Below are 21,144 nucleotides of genomic sequence, written 5' to 3' on the forward strand. Positions count from 1 at the left end.
TTTTGATCATTTACTTTATCTGGGAAAAGTATAACGGGCTTCTGGAGAACTTTCAGAGCTGGGGATCTGGCTGATGTAACTTGCCTTCTGATTTCTCAGGAGTATTTACTGAGCGTTTCCCCATTCATTTCTTTGTAAATGTTATGGGTACACTCAACTTACAGGTCATTGGCCATATTGTACTACAACAAATTGTCTCTTTCTCTCTCTGTTAGAGAATATGAGACCGCCTCAGTGTGTGAAGATGACTTTTGACAGCCTTTTACCATGTTTTACTAGTAAAATGTAAACGCTTATATTTTAGTTAAACTTTTGTGGTTACTGTGGGTGGTATATTTATTGCTAATATTTCATTACATTGTATAATTTATTATGTCTTAAATGTTATTACAGTACTTCCAACCTACTGGTTGGTTCTTTTGGAGTAATCAGAATAATTGATACTAAGTTCTCTCTTATTCACATGTAGGGCTATGCATATGTAATGAAATATATTTTGTTTTTATTAGAGAAATCCTTGGGAAGAACACAACAGAACCAACTAAGAAGAGGTAAGCATTTATTGATTGATAGTCTTTTTTTTTTTTTAAAAGGGCTGCACCTCCGTCATAGGGAAGTTCCCAGTCTAGGGGTCAAATCGGAGCTGTAGCGCAGGGCTATCCCACAGCAGCTCGGGATCCTTAACCCACTGAGTAAGGCCAGGGATCAAACCCATGTCCTCGTGGATCCTAGTCAGGTTCGTTACCGCTGAGCCACATTGGAAACACTGGCATTTTTTTTTAGTTGAAAATCCATGAATTATTTGATCTAACTGTCATAACATGTCTCTCTTCTTTATAGATGTCAAACTTCTTTTTCTATTTTTTTTTCTTCTTTGTGTGTGTGTGTGTGTGTTGAGGGCCACACCCGAAGCATATGGAGGTGTCAGGCTAGGGGTCTAATTGGAGCTGTAGTTGCTGACCTACACCACAGTCACAGCAACACCAGATCCAAGCCTCGTCTGCAACCTACACCACAGCTCACAGCAATGCTGGATCCTTAACCCACTGAACGAGGTCAGAGACCTAACCCCATGTCCTCATAGATAATAGTTGGATTCATTACCACTGATCCACAATGGGAACTCCTTTTTTCTATTTTGTTTAAAAAATTTTTGGTGGAATATAGTTAACTTAGAAAGTTGTTAGTTTCAGGTATATGGTAAAGTAAATTAGTTGCACAAATACGTATGTCTGTGTCTTTTTTTTTTTTTTTTTGATTACCCTGTATCGTACAACAGGTCCTTGTTATCCATCTGTTTTATCTATAGTAGTGTGTATATGTCAGTCCCAACCCTTGAATTTATTCCCCCCCCCCCCCCCCCCCCCCCCCCCGCATTTCCCTTTTGGTAACCGTAAATATGGTTTCAAATCTTTGAGTCTGTTTCTGTTTTGGATTCTTTTGTATCATTTTTGTTAGATTCCACATATTGGTGATCTCATATCGTATTTGTCTTTGACTTCACTCAGTGTGGTAATTTCTAGATCCATCCATGTTGCTGCAAATGGCATTATTCTTTTTTTTTAATGGCTGAATAATCTTCCATTGTATATGTGTACCACATCTTCTTTATCCATTCATCTGTTGATGGACATTTAGGTTTCTTTTTCTTTCTTTTTTTTTTTTTTTGGTCTATGTCTGTCTTTTCTAGGACTGCACCCTCGGCATATGGAGGTTCCCAGGCTAGGGGTCTAATCGGAGCTGTAGCCACCAGCCTACACCATAGCCACAGCAACGCCAGATCTGAGCCATGTCTGCGACCTACACCACAGCTCATGGCAATACTGGATCCTTAACCCACTAAGCGAGGCCAGGGATTGAACCCACAACCTCATGGTTCCTAGTTGGATTTGTTAACCACTGAGCCATGATGGGAACTCTGGTTTCTTTTGTTGTTGTTGTTTTGGTTTTTTTTTAGGGACGCACCCATGGCATATAGAGGTTCCCAGGCTAGGGGTCTAATCGGAGCTGTAGCCACTGGTCTACACCATAGCCACAGCAACGCCAGATCCTTAACTCCCGGGTGAGGCCAGGGATTGAATTTGCGTCCTCACAGATGCTAGTCAGATTCATTTCTGGATGACGACAACTCCTGCATATATCTTTTCGAATTAGGGTTTTCTCCGGATATATACCCAGGGATTGCTGGATCATATGGTAGTTTTATATTTAGTTTTTTTCTTTCTTTTTTTTTTTTTTTTGAAGGCCTCACTTGGGGCATATGGAGGTTCCTAGGCTAGGGGTTAAATTGAAGCTGTAGCTGCTGGCCTACACCACAGCCACAGCAATGTGAGATCAAGCGACCTTTCCTTTGTCATAGGTTAGTTGACTATAGGCTCATGGGTTTATTTCTGGGCTTTCTGTGCTGTTCCATTGATCTCTGTGTCTGTTTTTATTCCAGTGCCATACTGTTTTAATGACTGTAGCTTTGTAGTAAAGTCTCAAGTCAGGGAGCCTGATTCCTCCAGCTCTGTTTTTCTCAAGATTGCTTAGGTTGGAATTCCTGTTGTGGTACAGTGGAAGCAGATCCAACTAGTATCCATGAGGATGTGGGTTCATTTCCTGGCCTCAGTGGGTTAAAGATCTGGCTTAACCCACCTGACCTGTGGTATAGGGTCACAGATGCTGCTTGGATCTGGTGTTGCTAAGGCTGTGGCATAGGCTGACAGCTGTAGCTCCGATTTGACCCCTAGCCTGGGAACCTCCATATACTATATGTGTAGCCCTAAAAAGAAAAAGAAAAAAGATTGCTAAAGTTATCTTTCGTGTTTCCATACAAATTTAGAAATTTTTTGTTTCAGTTCTATGAAAAATGCTGTTGGTAGTCTGGTTGAGATTGTGCTCAATCTGTAGTCTGTAGATTGCCTTCCGTAGTATAGTCATTTCGACAGTGTTGATTCTTCCAGCCCAAGAGCATGGTATAGTTTTCCATCTGTTTGTGTTAATTTCCTTCATCAGTGTCTTCATCAGTTTTCAGAGTATAGATTTTTTATCTCTTTTATCTCTTTAGGTAGGTTTATTCTTAGGTATTTATTCTCTTTGCAGTGGTAAATGGGATTGTTTCCTTAATTTCTTTTTCTGATCTTTCATTGTTGGTGTATGGGAATGCAAGAGATTTTTGTGTATAAATTTTGTATCCTGCAACTTTACTAAATTTGTTGATAAGCTCTAGTAGTTTTCTGGTAGTGTCTTTAGAATTTCCTATGTATGGTATCATGTTGTCTGCAAGTAGTGATAGCAGTTTTACTTTTTTTTTTTTCTTTTGTCATTTGTCTTTTTAGGGCTGCATCCGTGGCATGTGGATGTTCCCGGGCTAGGGGTCTAATGGGAGCTGCTGCCGCTGGCCTATGCCAGAGCTACAGCAACACCAGATCCGAGCTGTGTCTGTGACTTACACCACAGCTCATGGCAGCGCCGGATCCTTAACCCACTGAGTGAGGGCAGGGATCGAACGTGCAACCTCACGGTTCCTAGTTGTATTTGTTTCCACTGGGCCACCTTGGGAACTCCTTTACTTCTTTTCCAAACTGAATTTGTTTCATTTCTTTTTCTTCTCTTATTGCTGTGGCTAGGACTTCCAAAACTATGTTGAATAACAGTGGTGAGAATGGACATCCTTGTCTCGTTCCTGATCTTAGTGGAAATGTTTTCAGCTTTATACCATTGAGAATGGTGTTAGCTGTGGGTTTGTCATATATGGCCCTTATTATGTTGAGGTGGGTTCCCTCTCTGTCTGCTTTTGGACAGGTTTTTTCTTTTTGTTTGAAATGGGTGTTGAATCAAAAGCTTTTTTTAACATCTCTTGAGATGATCATATGGTTTTTATTTACTTTGTTAATGTTGTGTATCATGCTGATTGATTTGCGGATATTGAAGAATCTCTTGCATTCCTGGCATATATCCCTCTTGATCATGGTGTATGATCCTTTTAATGTGTTGTTGGGTTTGGTTTGCTAATATTTTATTGAGGATTTTTGCCTATATGTTTATCAGTGATATTGACCTGTATTGTGTGTGTGTGTGTGTGTGTGTGTGTGTGTGTGTGTGTGTGGTGTTTTGTCTGGTTTTGGTGTCAGGGTGATGGTGGCCTCATAGAATGAGCTAGGGAGTCTTCCTTCCTCTGCAATTTTTTTCAAGAGTGTCAGAAGGATAGGTGTTAACTAATCTCTGAATGTTTGCTGAAATTCACGTGTGAAGCCATCTGGTCCTGAAGTTTTGTTTTTTTGGGAGTCTTTTGATGACATTTTCAATTTCAGAACTAGTGATTGGTTTATTCATATTTTCTATTTCTTCCAGGTTGGGTCTCGGAAGGTTGTATCTTTGTAAGAATTTGTCCATTCCTTCTAGGTTATTCGTTTTATTGGCTTATAACTGGTTGTAGTACTCTTTTATGATCCTTTGGATTTCTTTGTTGTCAGTTGAAATTTCTCCTTTTTCATTACTAATTTTTTTTTTTTTTTTTGGTGGCCCCATGGCATACAGAGTTCAAGGGTCAGGGATCAGATCTAAGCCTCAGCTGTGGCAACACTGGATCCTTAACCCACTCTGCTAGGCTGGGGAATCAAACCTTCATGCCAGTGCCACCAAGAGGCTCCCAAGGTTGCACAACAGTGGGAACTCCTTGTTACTAATTTCATTGATTTGAGCCCTCACCCTTTTTTTCTTGATGAGTCTGGCTAAAACTTTATCAATATTGTTGATCTTTTCAAAGAACCAGCTTTTAGTTTCATTGATCTTTTCTATTGTTTTGTTTCTATCTCATTTATTTCTGTTCTGATCTTTATGCTTTCTTTTCTTTTACTAACTTTGGGTTTTGTTTGTTTTTCTAGTAGCTTTTAGTTATAAGGTTAGATTGTTTATTTGAGTTTTTTTCCTTATTTCCTGAGGTGAGGTTGTATTGCTATAAATTTCCCTCTTAGAACTGCTTTTGCTGTGTTTCATAGGTTTTGTACCATTGTGTCTTGTCATTTGTCTCTAGTTATTTTTGGATTTCCTCTTTGATTTCTTTAGTGATGCACTGGTTTTTTTGGTCTTTTTGACTTTTCTTGAGCCGCTCCCACAGCATATGGAGGTTCCCAGGCTAGGGGTCCAATTGGAGCTGTAGCCACCGGCCTACGCCAGAGCCACCGCAACGCAGGATCCGAGCCGCGTCTGTGACCCACACCACAGCTCACCGCAATGCTGGATCCTTAATCCAAGGCCAGGGATCGAACCCGCAACCTCATGTTCCCTAGCCAGATTCGTTAACCACTGTGCCATGATGGGAACTAGTACACTAGTTGTTTAGTAGCGTATTGTTTAGTCTCCGTGTATTTCTGGGTTTTTGTTTGTTTTTATTTTTTAGGGCTCCACTTAGGACATATGGAAGTTCCCAGGCTAGGAGCTGAATTGAAGCTGCAGCTTCTGGCCATAGGCCACAGCCACAGCATCTTGGGATCTGAGCCACTTCTGTGACCTACACCACAGCTGATGGCAACACCAGATCTCAACCTATTGATTGAGGCCAGGGATCGAGCCTGCAGCCTCATGAATCCAAAGTCGGGTTCCTTACCGCTGCTAGGTCACAGCTTGTTTTTTTGCTGTTTCTGGTTTTTTTGCATTTTCTTCTTGGGTTTGATTTCTTGCCTCATAGCATTGTGGTCAGAAAAAATGCTTGATCTGATTTCAATTTTCTTAAATTGAGGCTTGATTTGTGGCCCAAGATGTGATCTATCCTGGAGAATGTTCCATGTGCACTCGAGCAGAAAGAGTATTCTGCTGCTTTCGGATGACCTATAAATATCTATTAAGTCTGTCTGGCCTATTATGTCATTTAAGGCCTATGTTTCTTTATTGATGATCTGTCTAGCTTATCTGTCCATTGCTGAAAGTGGATTGCTAAAGTCCCCTTTATTATTGTGTTACTGTTGATGTCTCCTTTATGGCCATTAGCAGTTGCCTTATATGTTGAGCTGCTCATGTGTTGGGTGCATATATATTTACGGTTGTTATATCTTTTTAGATTGATCCCTTGATTGTCAGGTAGTGTCCTTCTTTGTTTCTTGTAACATTCTTTATGTTAAAATCTATTTTGGCTGATAAGAGTATCTTACTCCAGCTTTCTTTTGTGGGTGTTTTTTTTGTTTGTTTTTTTTTTTGTCTTTTTGCCATTTCATGGGCTGCACCCACAGCATATGGAGGGTCCCAGGCTGGAGGTTGAATTGGAGCTGTAGCCACTGGCCTATGCCAGAGCCACAGCAACATGGGATCCGAGTTGTGTCTGCAACCTACACCACAGCTCGTGGCAACGCCAGATCCTTAACCCACTGAGCAAGGCCAGGGATCCAACCTGAAACCTCCTGGTTCCTAGTCGGATTCGTTAACCACTGAGCCACAACGGGAACTTCTCCACTCCAGCTTTCTTTTGATTTTCACTCATGGAATATCTTCTATCTGTGAAGTGTGTCCATAGGTCTAAAGTGGGTCTCTTGTAGACAGCATATATGTAGGTCTTATTTAGTTATCCATTCAGTCAGTCTGTCTTTTGGTTGTAGGCTTTAGTCCATTTACGTTCAAGGTAATTAGCAATATGTATGTACTTCTGTTTTCTTAATTATTCTCGATTTGTTATTGTTGGGCTTGTTTCTTCCTCTTTTTTTTTTTTTTTTTTTTTTTTGCTTTTAGGGGCCACACCTGCTTCACATAGACGTTCACAGGCTAGAGGTCAAATTGGAGCTGCAGCTGCTGGCCTATGCCATAGCCACAGCAACACCAGATCATTAATCCACTGAGCAGGGTCACAGATTGAACCCACATCCTCATGGATACCATTCAGGTTCCTAACCCAATGAGCCACGGTGGAAACTTCCTTCCCTTTCTCTTTTATTCTCTTGTGATTTGGTGACTGGTGTTATCTTTGAATTGTTTCTTCTTTTTTATGAATGTGTTAATTGTAGGTTTTTGGTTTGTTGTTCCCACAAGGTTTTGATATAGCAAAATGTTCTGTTACATTCTATTTTATATATCTGTATATCTGTATCTATGTATAATTGTTTTAAGTTGCTGCTATTTTGAATTTCAAATGCTTTTTCAATATTCTGCACTCATCCTTTCCTGTTCTTAAGATTGCTATTATTTGCCTGCAAATGACTTCCTACTTTTTTTTTTTTTTGTCTTTTTAGGGTCGCACCCATGGCATATGGAAGTTCTGAGGCTAGCAGTTGAATTGAAGCTGTATATAGCTGCTAGCCTACACCACAGCTCATGGCAATGCTGGATCCTTAACCCATTGAGCAAGGCCAGGGATTGAACGTGCATCCTCATGGATGCTAGTCAGATTGGCTTCTGCTGAGCCACAGTGGAAACTCCTGACTTCCTACTTTTATTTTATGTTTGCTGTTGCAGTTGAGCTTTCCCATTTATAATTTTCTTGTTTCTAGTTGTCTTTCTTTTTCTTTTCAACCTAGAGACATTCCTTTAGCATTTGTTGGAAAGGTGGTTTGGTGGAGCTGAATTCTTTTAGCTTTTGCTTGTCTATTAAAGCTTTTGATTTCTCCATTAACTCTAAATGAGCGTCTTGGAGTTCCTCTCATGGCTCAGCAATAATGAACCCGACTAGGATCCATGAGGATGTGGGTTTGATCCCTGGCCTCACTCAGTGGGTTAAGGATCTGGCATTGCCGTGAGCTGTGGCGTGGCTCACAGTCGCAGCTCAGATCTCCCATTGCTGAGGCTGTGGTGTAGGTTGGCAGCTGCAGCTTTGGTTCGACCCATAGCCTGGGAACTTCCATATGTTGCACCTGCAGCCCTAAAAAGCAAAATAAATAAATAAGTAAATAAGAAAGAGCCTTGATGGTTAGAGTATTCTTAGTTGAAGTTTTTCCCATTTCATCACTTTAAATATAACTTGCCACCCCCTTCTGGTCTGTAGAGTTTCTAGTGAGAAATCAGTTGCTAACCTTATGTGGGTGGGGTATTCCCTTGTATATTATTTGTTGCTTTTCCTTTGTGGCTTTCAGTATGTTTCCTTGTGTTTAACTTTGGTCAGTTTGATTAATACCTGTCTTGGTGTGTTTCTCCTTGGATTTAATCCTGAATGGTACTCTGTGCTTGAAGAGGTAAGGATTTTGATTTTCCTCTCAGGAGTAAAAGTCAAAGGAATAAAGTGAAATGTTTAGGTTCTTCTCTTTTGTTTTTGCTGGCTACACAGTATTTTTTATTTACTCTGTTATTCCTATTTAATATCTTTTGTTTTTTGACTTTCAAATCGAGCATGTACATTAGATTAGAAATTTTACAGGGCCAAAGGCACAGTTGATTGAGAACTCTGGTTATTCTGATAATAGAAAACCAGAACATTATAGTTTTTAGATGCATTAGTTAAGGTTTTTCCTTTTTGTTATTTCCATTAATCTGTTTGGTATGCTGTTTTTTTGGTCTGCTTGAAGTTTATCTTCACCTAGTGTTTTCATTTATAGAATTTATGTCTATTATTTAGTTATGCTTTCAATATATATTTTCCTTATCTTTAAAAGCTATCATAGTTGAATGTTCTAACATTTAATGACTTGGGAAGGAGATTTAACCCAATGACAAGAATCAGATATATATATATATATATATATATATATATATATATATATATATATACACACACACACACACACACACACACGCATATGTATTTTCTTTTTTTTTTTTTTGCTTTTTAGGGCCATATCCCAGGCATATGGAGGTTCCCAGGCTAGGTATCAAATTGGAGCTATAGCTGCCAGCCTATGCCACAGCCACAGCAACGCAGGATCTGAGCCGCTTCTGCAACCTACACCACTGCTCATGGCAACGCCAGATCCTTAACCCACCAAGCGAGGCTGGGAATCAAACCTGCAACCTCATGGTCCCTAGTTGGATTTGTTTCTGCTGCATCACGACAGGAACTCCAAGAATCAGATATATCTTTTGATTTGAATCTTACCTAACTCTGATAGGTGCTTAAAACAAGACTTTCACAGACAAGCAGAAATCTCTGTTAGCTGCCACTTCTGCACTTAACCATTTCACTTAAGATAAGAGTTATTTGTAGAAATGATCCAGCAGTGCCTTCTGCATCATCTCTTTATGTTAATTATGCATATTTGTTTATAAATCTCTATTGCTAATACCGTTATTGTTAAATGACTTTTAGAGTTTTGGGTTTTTTTTTTTTTTTTGGCTGCATCCATGGCATATGGAAGTTCCCACACCTGGGATTGAACTTTTGATGCAGCAGTGACAATGCTGGATCCTTAACCTGCTGCACAACAAGAGAACTCCTTAAATGACTTTCAAATTAAAGTCATGCTGTAACATTACAGAAAGGTTGAAGAACTAACTCATAATTTTTTGGCCCTCATTCAACAACTATGATCATTTTGTTATTCCCTTTCATGCATGTTAATAATTTATAAGCTGTGTAATTTCATACATTAATTTTTAATTTTATATAATCATACATATTTCTGTGTTGATAGGTTATCTTAATACTTTCTACTTTTCAGTTTTAATAGTTATATAATGTTTCATAAAGTAACTGTACTATAATTTGCTAAATGTTGGGCACTTCCATATTTTCACTATTGTAAATGTTTTGTGATCATCTTTTTTTTTTTTGCTATTTCTTGGGCCGCTCCCGCGGCATATGGAGGTTCCCAGGCTGGGGGTCCAGTCGGAGCTGTAGCCACTGGCCCAGGCCAGAGCCACAGCAATGCGGGATCCAAGCCGTGTCTGCAGCCTACACCACAGCTCACGGCAACGCCGGATCGTCAACCCACTGAGCAAGGGCAGGGACCGAACCCGAAACCTCATGGTTCCTAGTCGGATTCGTTAATCACTGAGCCACGACAGGAACTCCTTTTTTTTCTTTTTAGGGCCACACTTGAGGCATATGGAGATTCATGGGCTAGGGATCGAATCGGAGCTGTAGCTGCCGGCTTATGCCACAGCCACAGCAATGTCAGATCCAAGCTAAGTCTGTGACCTACATCACAGCTCATGGCAACACTGGATCCTTAGCCCACTGAGTGAGGCCAGGGATCAATCGTGAAACCTCATGGTTCCTGGTCGGATTTGTTAACCACTGAGCCACAACGGGAACTCCAGCATAATCCTTTTTTGAAGGGTTCTAATTTAGGAGACAAAAGTTCATTGTTTTCCTTTTCATTTCTTTGAATATTAGTAAGATTGCATGATTTGATATATTATTTGTCATAGCTCCCACCTTCTGAATTCTCTAGCTGTGTCCTTTGCCCATTTGACTATTCTAGGTATTTATGTTTACATAGAAATATTTCATGTAATGACATCAAATCTTATCACATTTGCTTTTGTTTGCATCTGGTGTCCTGTCATATTTAGTGCATTTAATTGTATTCTAATTGAAATTGGTAAGTTGTAACTGGCAAGAGAACACTCTATTAACCAGAATTTATCTACTTCCTAATCTGTCTAATAATAGGCTTTATCAGAAGTATAAATAATGTTTAAAACAGTAGTATGAAATGCTTAATTTTTTTGTACACCTTTGAGTTAGTAAATTTGTGGCAATCTTATTGATAGTTGGAAAGCTCTGTCTTTCGACTTGGACTTATTTAGTAATTGTATATCGTACTTGTTAACTTACTAAATTTTCATATTCTTTTTTTTTTTTTTGCTATTTCTTGGGCTGCTCCCACGGCATATGGAGGTTCCCAGGCGGGGGGTCTAATCCGAGCTGTAGCCACCGGCCTACGCCAGAGCCACAGCAACGCGGGATCCGAGCCACGTCTGCGACCTACACCGTAACTCACTGCAACGCTGGATTGTTAACCCACTGAGCAAAGGCAGGGACCGAACCCGCAACCTTATGGTTCCTAGTCGGATTCGTTAACCACTGCGCCATGACGGGAACTCCAATTTTTATATTCTTGTGATAAATTCCTTGTTGAAAGATTATTATTTTTAGGAGTTCCTGTCGTGGCGCAGTGGTTGACGAATCCAACTAGGAACCATGAGGTTGCGGGTTCGGTCCCTGCCCTTGCTCAGTGGGTTGACGATCCGGCGTTGCCGTGAGCTGTGGTGTAGGTCGCAGACGCGGCTCGGATTCTGAGTTGCTGTGGCTTTGGCGTAGGCCGGTGGCTACAGCTCCGATTCGACCCCTAGCCTGGGAACCTCCATATGCCGCAAAAGCGGCCCAAAGAAATAGCAAAAAAAAAAAAAAGAAAGATTATTATTTTTAAATAGAATATAGAAAGACATCTGGAAAGTATAGTAGTAACAACAGATTTTCAGTGTCAATTAAATTTTCATGCCAGTAGTTGTGAGCATGTCGGTGTCTCTTTCTAGTGAGAAGCCGTTGGAGTGTTTGCTGACACACTGCATTAAGGTGCCAATGCTTGTTCTGGACCCAGCCCTGCCGGCCAACATCACACTGAAGGACCTGCCATCTCTTTATCCTTCTTTCCATTCTGCCAGTGACATGTTCAACATTGCAAAACCAAAAAAATCCTTCCACTAATGTCTCAGTTGTTGTTTTCGACAGTACTAAAAATGGTAAGATCTTCTTGTGGGTATTTTGAAATCATGTTATCATTGGGTGTTGGAATAACGACATTTTGAATGTGTTCCATCACAGAAGTGATTCAGTTTTTTGTTTGTTTGTTTGTTTTGGTCTTTTTAGGGCCAAACCTAAAGGCCACACCTTTGTTTTGTTTTGTTTGCTTGTTTGTTTTAAGGCTGTACCTGCGGCATATGGAAGTTCTCAGGCTAGGGGTTGAATCGGAGCTGCAGCTGCCAGCCTATGCCACAGCCACAGCAATGCCAGATCTGAGCCACATCTGTGATCTACACTGCAGCTTGTGGCAACACCAGATTGTTAACCCACTGAGAGAGGTAAGGGATCGACCCTGCCTCCTCATGGGTACTAGTGAGGTTCTTAACCATCTGAGCAACAATGGGAACTCTTGTTTTAATTGCATATATTTGTTTTTCACATGACACACACTTCTCTTGCTAGTGTTCAGGATTGACCAATTAATTGCCTTGGTCCTGCCCATGGGCCCCACATGCATCTCCTTGCCCTCCTTGTATCTCCTTGTGCCTGTTGGCATCTTCACATAGCTGTGGGGCTGTCTCTCCTATTTCTCTTCCCCTCCTAGCCTGTCTCCCCTTTTTTCCAGCCCCATCTTATGTTCTGTCCCCATGAAGATCCTGGACTAGTACATTCGCATTAATTTTATTTTTCTGTATTCCTGTTTTTAACACAGAACTTCACTTTGATTGTGTAGAAGTTTATGGTGTTCTCACCTTTTTTTTAAGAGCAAAAACCTTATCCTCACCAGTTTGTGTCCTGTCTATCATAGTGTTTGCTTCCTGGTACTTATTATTTGTAGTTTGAAACACGGTAGATCTGTTTCTGAACTATTTTGTATAAATAATTTATGTTTTTCTGTTTAAGGTATATTTTTTAATACATAGTGAAAGTAGGGTAATTTTTGACAAATCATAGCAAATTATATGACTTAATGTTTGGCTAAATTTAGCTTTGTTTTTTAAATTGGGTTTCCTTAATTTAAGGTCCTCTGATAACACTCCACCTGAAGAGAAAAAGAAATGACAGCATGTTAAAAGTTATAACTCAGTTATAACATCTATAGAGAAAATCTTAGGTTTTCTTCTACTGATTTTATAACATAGCAAAGACTTAAAAATTGTAAATTTTGATGTAAGTAAAATCTCTTAAACTATAGTCTTTTAAATACTTTTTTTTGAATTTCCATTTGGGTTTTGTTTTGTTTTGTTTTGTCTGTGCCTGTAGCCGAAAGGGAAGTTCCTGGGCCAAGGATGGAACCTGTGCCACAGCAGTGACCCAAGCTACTGCAGTGACAATGCCAGCTCCTTAACCCACTGCCCCACTAGAGAACTCCTCCAATTGGGTTTTTATTTGATTGTCCCACTTATTATATTTATTTATTCAGTGAGGATTTGTTGAGCCAGTGCTCTGAATTGATTTTTGTTCTAAGTAACAGGCAAACAGCAGAGAACAGAAAATGCACATTCCTGCCTTCGTAGAGCTTCCACTTTTAGTGCACCACAAATTCACTCTTTGTCATCTCCAGTTACCTAGATCAAGAATCGCCAAATTCTTCTTTCCTTCTGCCACACCTACAGTATATAGAAGTTCCCAGGCTAGGGGTCAAGTTGGAGCTATAGCTGCCAGCCTATGCCACAGCAACGTGGGGTCTGAGCCACTTCTGTGACCTACACCACAGCTCACAACAACGCCCATCCCCAGCCCACCGAGCGAGGCTTGGGACTGAACCTGCATCCTCATGGATTCTAATCAGATTCGTTTCCTCTGAGCCACAACAGGAACACCCACCAAATTCTTTGTTAAAAGGTAGTTAAGTATTTTAGGCTATGTGGGCCAAGAGGCAAAATGGCAGGTATTATGTGGGTAATCATATAAGCATTTAACCATTTTAAAATGTCAAGATTGTTTTTGATTTGCGCTCATATGTATTAAATCAGGCTTTGGCTAGATTTTGGACCTTGGACTGCTAAACTCTGATCTAGATTAAAAAATTTATAGCCATATTTGGCATTAAAAAAAATCTCATTTGGATTTCCTGCTGTAGCACAGTGGGTTAAGAATCTGACTGCAGGAGTTCCCGTCATGGCGCAGTGGTTAATGAATCTGACTAGGAACCATGAGGTTGCAGGTTCGATCCCAGGCCTTGCTCAGTGGGTTAAGGATCTGGCATTGCCATGAGTTGTGGTGTAGGTCGCAGACACAGCTCAGATCCCACGTTGCTGTGGTTGTGGCGTAGGCCGGCAGCTATAGCTCTGATTGGACCCCTAGCCTGAGAACCTCCATATGCTGCGGGTGTGGCCCTAGAAAAGACAAAAAATAAAATAAAGAATCTGACTGCAGTTGTCAGGTTGCTACAGAGGTGAAGGTTCGATCCCCAGCCCAGCACAGTGGGTTAAAGGATCTGGTGTTGCCACATCTGGGGCTCAGATTCAATCCCTGGCCTAGGTGTGGCTATTAAAAAAAAAAAAAAAAAATCTCATATAACATCTTTCCAGTTAATCATCGATATCGGTTGACATTTTTTCCTTCTGAAATGTGTCATTTCTGCCCCTCTTCGGATTACTCTGCTGCTTCCCTTGTGTCCTAGATTCTACCATTTGGACAGTACTTCTCGAGTCACACAATCCAATCCCGCACCCAGGAGCCGGGTCTCCCACCAAAGCAGTTTTTCCAGCCAAGCTTATCCCCTTTGATGTTTAGGAAGTGAATTTCTTCCTGTGACAATCCGTTTAACCTCTGGACTACCTCGCCTTTTACAAGGAGTTACAAATGCTTCCCTAGAGCTTTCTCACATCCCTTGGGATCCTCTAGAACTAATACAATTCCTTTCCTGTGTGACGTGCCTTCTTCTTCCTTTAGCTGTCTCTTAAGGGCTTGACTGCACCCTAGTCTGCTTTTCTCAGAATGAGCTTTAGTTTCTGTTACTTTAAAAGTGTGTCAGCTGGAATTGAGCATTCCATTTCTGTGTGCTGCAGCCTTCAAAGAGATTGGGACTGTTCATTCAGTAAGTGTTTATTGAGGGCATACTTTGTGCCAGAAGACCAGTTTTGGAGATACAGTGGTGAACAGATGGCCAGGAGTCTCTGCCCTCTTAAAAATTTATATCTTGGCAGAGGGAGACAGATAACTAATACAACATACAGTAAATTATATATATTTATGTAGAAGTTAAATGCTATAGAAAGAAATTGAGTAGGGGAAATTGGGTGGTAGGGCAGACTCGCCAAGCAGATGACTTTTGAGTGAAAATTTGAAGGAGGCGAGAGAGCCAGCAACATGACTGTCGGAAAGGAGCAATTCTCCATGTGTCCTCCATATTTAAGGTCAGTGGGCTAGCCAGTGCAAAGGCCCCGAGGCAGGAGTGTGTGTGACATGTCTGAAGAAGGGCAGAGAAGCCAGCGTGGCTGGAATAGAGTGAACCAGGGAGAGAGGGCATCAGATGAGACCTGAGAAGTATTGGGGACGGATGGTTCAGGCTGCAGGAGTCAGGACTGGCTTTGGCTTTAAATCAGTGTTGTGAGAAATCAGTCATCGGAGGGTTTGAGTGGAGCAGTAATGGGATCTGACTTAGGTTCCAGAATTCAGTCTGGTTGCCATGGTGGGAATAGACAGAGAGGCAAAGGTTGTAATAATTCAGGCAAAAAGGAAGGTGGCTTAGATCAAAGTGGAGTTGAGAAGTGATTGAACTCTGGACATTTTGAAGGTCAACTCAGCAGGGTTTCTCTATGGGTTAGTATTGCGCAGTATCATTTTTCTCATTCTACGTCCTCTACTTCTGTTTAAAAGACCAAATTGAGATGGAAATTCAGTATGGCCATAGCATTATTGACTCATACTGACCTCATTGTCATCTAAATCTCCTAAATCTTGAAAAAAAAAAAAAACTTACATGAGCTAATGCTCAAATACCCCTTTTATTTTTTATATTTTCAAATAGTCCTTTTAATTTATACTTGGTTTGGTTTTGTTGCCAAGTTAAAGATTTTATTTTGCTAGATTTGACTGCTTGCTCCACACAGTAGGCGAACTCTTAGTCTGTTCGCAGGATTGCTTTTCTCTCAGCTTCGTGTGGGTGCATACGTCTTACAAGCATGCCTCCTGTGTCTCCTGAAACCTTGATGGATCGTTGAACAAGACAGAACCTACAGCAGACCTTGAAAACCTCCCTCGAGGTTGATTGTGACTTTTATAATTTTACACTCTCTGGTCAGAATTGGTTATATTATAACATATTAACCCAAGTTTATATAAATTTAGGTTATATTAAGTTATAACCTAACCTGGGACCTGGTCTCTGTTAAATCCATAAAGGTGACACGAGGTGTGGTTAGGTGCCTTCCTGAGATTATGTACAAATACACATTATGCATCTGTTAGAAATTCTCTAATCCCATGGTATCAGTGGGAAGAGAGAGGCAGATAAGGGGGCAGGGATTTTTAATTTTTATTTTTTTGTTTATATTTGTATTGATTGAATGAATGATTGATTTTGCTTTTTAGGACTGCACCTGTGGCATATGGAGGTTCCCAGCCTAGGGGTCTCATCGGACCCTCAGCTGCTGGCCTACGCCACAGCCACAGCAGCACAGGATCTGAGCCACTTCTGTGACCTACACCACAGCTCACAGCAACACCAGATCGTTAATCCACTGAGCAAGGCCAGGGATCGAACCTGCAACCTCATGGTTCCTAGTCAGATTCCTTTCTGCTGCGCCACGATGGGAACTCCTCTCTGCCCATCTTGAAGATCAGAATTTTAGCCTTCTGACCTCTCTCCTGCTTTCTGTGATCCCTGTCAGCAAGTCTGCTAATCTCATTTGTCCCTATCACTTTGGAATTTTTGCAGGAGGGCTGTGCCATCACCCCCCTCACCCCCAACTTAATCTGCTTTATTTGGCATTATTTGATGAATCTTAGGAATTCAGTGTGACCCTGGAAGAACCATACGATCCAGAGTGGCTCCCTGCTGTTAATCTAAATGCCACTGGCCTCGCTTCAAGGGCCCCCTTCTGGTTGCCTTTTCCGCTAGTACTCACCGCTGTCAAAGGTTTTACTCAGTCAAACAATTCTATTTTTTTAAAATTGATGTTTTCTCCTACCTCTGTGATTTCTGTCAGTGTGTCATTTCCATGTTTCTTTTTGCTCACATGAGTCTTTCAGTATTGCAGAAATTAACACTCAATTGTACACAAATGTACATTGTTGCCCTTTTTTGTTGGATGGGTTAATTTTGTCTCCCCCAACTACCTTTTTTTGAGAGTACTATACTAGTTTAACAGTTCTCAAAATTCTTTATCCATTGTCCTGCCAGATAGCATTGTTAAGTATTCATTAAAAATATGCTCTCTATTAAAATTATATTCTCTTTTGTAGTTGAAGATGCCCACACTGGAATGTTTAAAGGAAACAGCAAACAGACAGTTTGGAGGGGCTATTTGGTATGTTCTTTTAAATTAATTATATTTTTGGCAATAGACTAGGATAGAAGTGTTAAGTAATTAAGCTGTTTTACTTTGAGAGACATTGTAATGTTTTCCTTTTAGTCTAGCTTTTTAGTATTAGTATTGATTTAAATGATCGCAACATTCTTATTTTGAAGCTTGTATGATGCAGTAGATCTTTAGCAATTTTCTTAGTTGTACGTTTTTCACCAGGCTAATGATGTGGAAAGTGAATTGTGTTTGTTCCCTCCTTATTTCAGACAACAGATAAAGAGGTCCCTGGGCTAGTGCTAATGCAAGATTTGGCTTTCCTGAGTGGATTTCCACCAACATTCAAGGAAACAAATCAACTAAAAACAAAATTGCCGGAAAATCTTTCTTCTAAAATAAAACTGGTAAGAGTATTACAAATGGAGCAATCAGTATAGCACATCCCATTTAATGCAGGACGCTTCTCTTGTGGCCCCTTTTGTTAGAGGACAGCCAACAATCATAAGAGCAGAGGCCCTCCATTCTGTCACAATACGTAGGTCATGTAGATGGCTCTTTATTCAGAGATCTTCATTTTTTACTCTTAATTTGGGCAAAATTCTAAGAGTCTGACCTGGGTTTGTTGCTTTCCCACACAGAAGGGCTATTCATTTGTTTAACAAAAGCGCTGCTACTGTGTGTCAGGTGCAGAGAACACAGCAGTGGACAAAGCACACAAACAGCCCCAGTGGCAATGGAAGCGTGAGAGGCGGGGGTGGGGGAGTCAGCCATGTGGTGAGTACCCGCGAGCCCCAAGCTGTGGGTGTATTCAGAGCCTTCACTCAGAAACAGGGTGTGCTGCAGATGTTTGCAACGTTTCATAATGGGAGGCCTTCAGTCATTAATAGCTAGTTGAGCCATTAACGTATTTAGGATTTAAATTTATTAACTCTTCACGCTTGACCACCAGGGCGATTGTTAAACTTGACTTTGGAGGCTGAGACATGTCTTTTCCTTGACATTTACTGTTCTCTAGAGCTTTTTGTCTGATTTACGTGGCACTCAGTCCACGTGGCTGCACTTTCCTTTTGACCTTAGGTGAAGATGCCTGCTGTTTTGTCAGAAACAGTCCAGGTTGTAACGTGTGAGTGTTTTTTTCTCTCAGAACAGAGGGCATAAAGTTCTTCGCTTGGCATTTGTTAGGCTCCGGTTTTCTTGATTTTACAAAGACATGTTCATTACCTTCTGCCACTATGTTTAGCTTCCTGTTTCTTCCTTCTCCCCATTGCTGGCATTTAACAATCGGGAGGTAAAAGGGTGGGGGTGGAGGTGGAGGTGGAGGTGGGGAAGAGCCGTGACTCAGGTGTTCTTTAGCTCAGGTCTGGCCCGTGCTTTTTTATCTGCCTGCCAAAGTTCCCTTTCACTTGTTTCATTTTCCCCATAAGTGTTTCGCTGTTAAATTTTTTTGTTGCAGCATGTAGTGGCCTGATGTGGGAGCTCAATTCCCACACCAGAGCTTGAACCTGGGCCAGAGTGGTGACAGTGCCAAGTCCTAACCACTAGACCACCAGGGAACTCCCTGTTTTATTGTTTTAGGATACAATGTATTACCTTTATAAATAGCATGGTAATGTGAATGACATTTTGGTTTTTTCCATTTTTCATACTTTCCTCCATTATTTTTCTCATAGTACCTGAAAATAAGATGATTCCCAGCTAGATTAGGGTTATTTCTTAATCTGCGATTATTTTATTTTATTTTATTTATTATTTATTTTTTTTTGTCTTTTTTTGCTATTTCTTTGGGTCGCTCCCACGGCATATGGAGGTTCCCAGGCTAGGGGTCGAATCGGAGCTGTAGCCCCTGGCCCATGCCAGAGCCACAGCAATGCAGGATCCGAGCCACGTCTGCAGCCTACACCACAGCTCACGGCAACGCCGGATCATCAACCCACTGAGCAAGGGCAGGGACCTAACCTGCAACCTCATGGTTCCTAGTCAGATTCGTTAATCACTGCGCCGCGACGGGATCTCCAGTCTGCGATTATTTTAAAATAGATACTATATTCTTCCTTCCCCTGCATTATTTTTAGTACTGATCTGGGTAGATAAAACCATGGATTAGCGTTCATTTCAGTTGATGTTTATTTGGCTTCTTGGCTTCCTAGCTGTTAGTTCCACAATTACAGACTTGTATCTATACTTTTGACTGTCAGCTCAAGTTCCTTATGCAGAAAAAATGACATGCTTGATTCTTTTTTATGTAATTCCAATTATAATAAGTTTTTAAAGAAGATGGACAACACCTCCCCATACTCTGCTTAGGTTTGAACAGCCCACGTCTCTGCCCACTATAGCTGCTGACCAGTACACCTGCTAGTGGGCAGGCGTGTCTTGTCGAAGGTTGCCAGTCCAGGTCGTGGTCACCCCGTTGGCAAACTAGTTTTTTGGGCGGTGTGGAGCAGTGTGTGGCGGTAGAGGCCGAGTGGGGCAGGAGCTTGAACTGGGCAGTAGGGCCACCAGGCTCTGTACACGAGGACGCCCCCTCCTCGGTCACTCACCAGACCTGTCTTTGTGGAGGCCAGCACCTCCCGGGGGAGGGATTCTAGCCTGCTCTTCACAGTGTTCATGGCAGCTTGTTGTCACTGCCAACACCTGCAATTGGTTTCAGGAACAAGGACTTCTGATTTGGGGAAGCTAGAGAGAAAATGAGAAAGAGGAAGAATAGAAGGAGGGCATCAGCATTCAAGCCCGTTCTCCACGGGACTGTCTTTCCTTGAGTCTCACTTCCTAGTTCTATTACAAGCACCCTGAGAGTGAGGCTTCCTCTCATTGGGTTCCCAGGCTGTTTAGTGGACACTGTTTAAACACCTGCTGTGTGCCAGGGACTGTACCAGGCATAACCGAGGGACTGAAGTCACTTAGATAATATTTGGGTGTGATCAGTTCCAAATAAGTGTTTATACAAAATGCTGGGAGGAATATCTGGGCTTTGCTTGTACTGCAGGCAAGGAAGGCTTTGCAGAACAGGACACACTTTGCCTGGGCCCTGCATAGAACAGCTGTTCTCCTAGCAGAGAAGGGAGTTGGAAAGACCTTTCTGAGAGGAGGGAACAGCTTGAGCAGCTGGCCGAGGGCTTACAAATAAGTAAATGGTGTTTTCAGAGGGCCAAGGTGGCTGCTATAGAGGCCAGAGCCCAGGTGGGGATTTTGCTGCTGCTGAGACTGGGAAATTGGCTGAGGTCAGATTGAGAAAGATCCCTGGGGAGGAGCCTAGACTTTCTCTTGGAGGCAAAGAGCATCTTGAAGAGGAGGGCCTGGTCTGCTTCTAAGCCACATGAAAGGGCAAGGGGTAGCAGGTAGACATTAAACAAGAAGCTGGAGGCAGGAGAACCAGTTGGGCCACTGTTGCCATAGCCCAGCAAGACATTCGGGTTCCACAAGTGCCTTGGCAGTGCTGCCAGTGATGAGAATGGTTCCAGAACCATCTAAGAGAAACCCTCAGCCTGACCTGGTGACTAACTAGATGTTGGAGGAGATGGAAGGAAGAATGAAACGGAAAGTAGGTCTGACCAGTGAAGATGGACGTGGGGCATCAACCACACTCAGAGGTTCTTAGGAAAAGCGAGATTTTGGGAAGGAAGCAGAGCTCATTTTGGGGCACATGGGAGGAAGGCCTGTTAGACATTGCTCTTCAGGACCTGAACAGCTGAACCCCACTGTGCCTTCCTAGGCTCTTCCAGGGGTCTTTGCCAAGGCCTGTGGCCTTGGAGCCACCAAGGGTCCAGTTCTGTCCCAGAGACCCAGGCTGGGCTGCGAGGATCTCAGGACAGGTGCTGCCTGCTCACCTTGTACCCTGGTGATCACCTCTAGGCCTGGCTCCTGGGGACTGCTTGATGAAGTGCTTATTGGAAGAATGAACAAGAAGCAGGTCTATGAGTAAGCACACCCACCACGTACAGAGTATAAAAGGAAGTGTTGCGATGGTGTGATCATTCAAGGGAGTCATTTAGGGTTTTGGCACCATGGCTGTATACATACAACAACTTGGCTTTTATCATTCTATTCAGAGCAAAACCAGAATCCCTTCCCACTCCAAGCAGGGTGGGG

General features: G+C 41.8%; 1 protein-coding gene across 1 annotated transcript in view; it reads left to right on the forward strand.

The window, feature by feature from the left end:
* GNPTAB (N-acetylglucosamine-1-phosphate transferase subunits alpha and beta) overlaps positions 1-21,144 on the forward strand; it is a 100,483-nt gene that overhangs the window by 43,804 nt on the left and 35,535 nt on the right. Inside the window, 5 exon segments of the mRNA XM_047788176.1 lie at positions 510-551; positions 11,377-11,530; positions 11,532-11,583; positions 16,997-17,061; positions 17,325-17,459. Coding sequence (XP_047644132.1) covers positions 510-551; positions 11,377-11,530; positions 11,532-11,583; positions 16,997-17,061; positions 17,325-17,459 — 448 coding nt within the window.

The sequence above is a fragment of the Phacochoerus africanus genome, chromosome 7 (assembly GCF_016906955.1).
Source record: "Phacochoerus africanus isolate WHEZ1 chromosome 7, ROS_Pafr_v1, whole genome shotgun sequence".
Classification (NCBI taxonomy): Eukaryota; Metazoa; Chordata; class Mammalia; order Artiodactyla; family Suidae; genus Phacochoerus; species Phacochoerus africanus.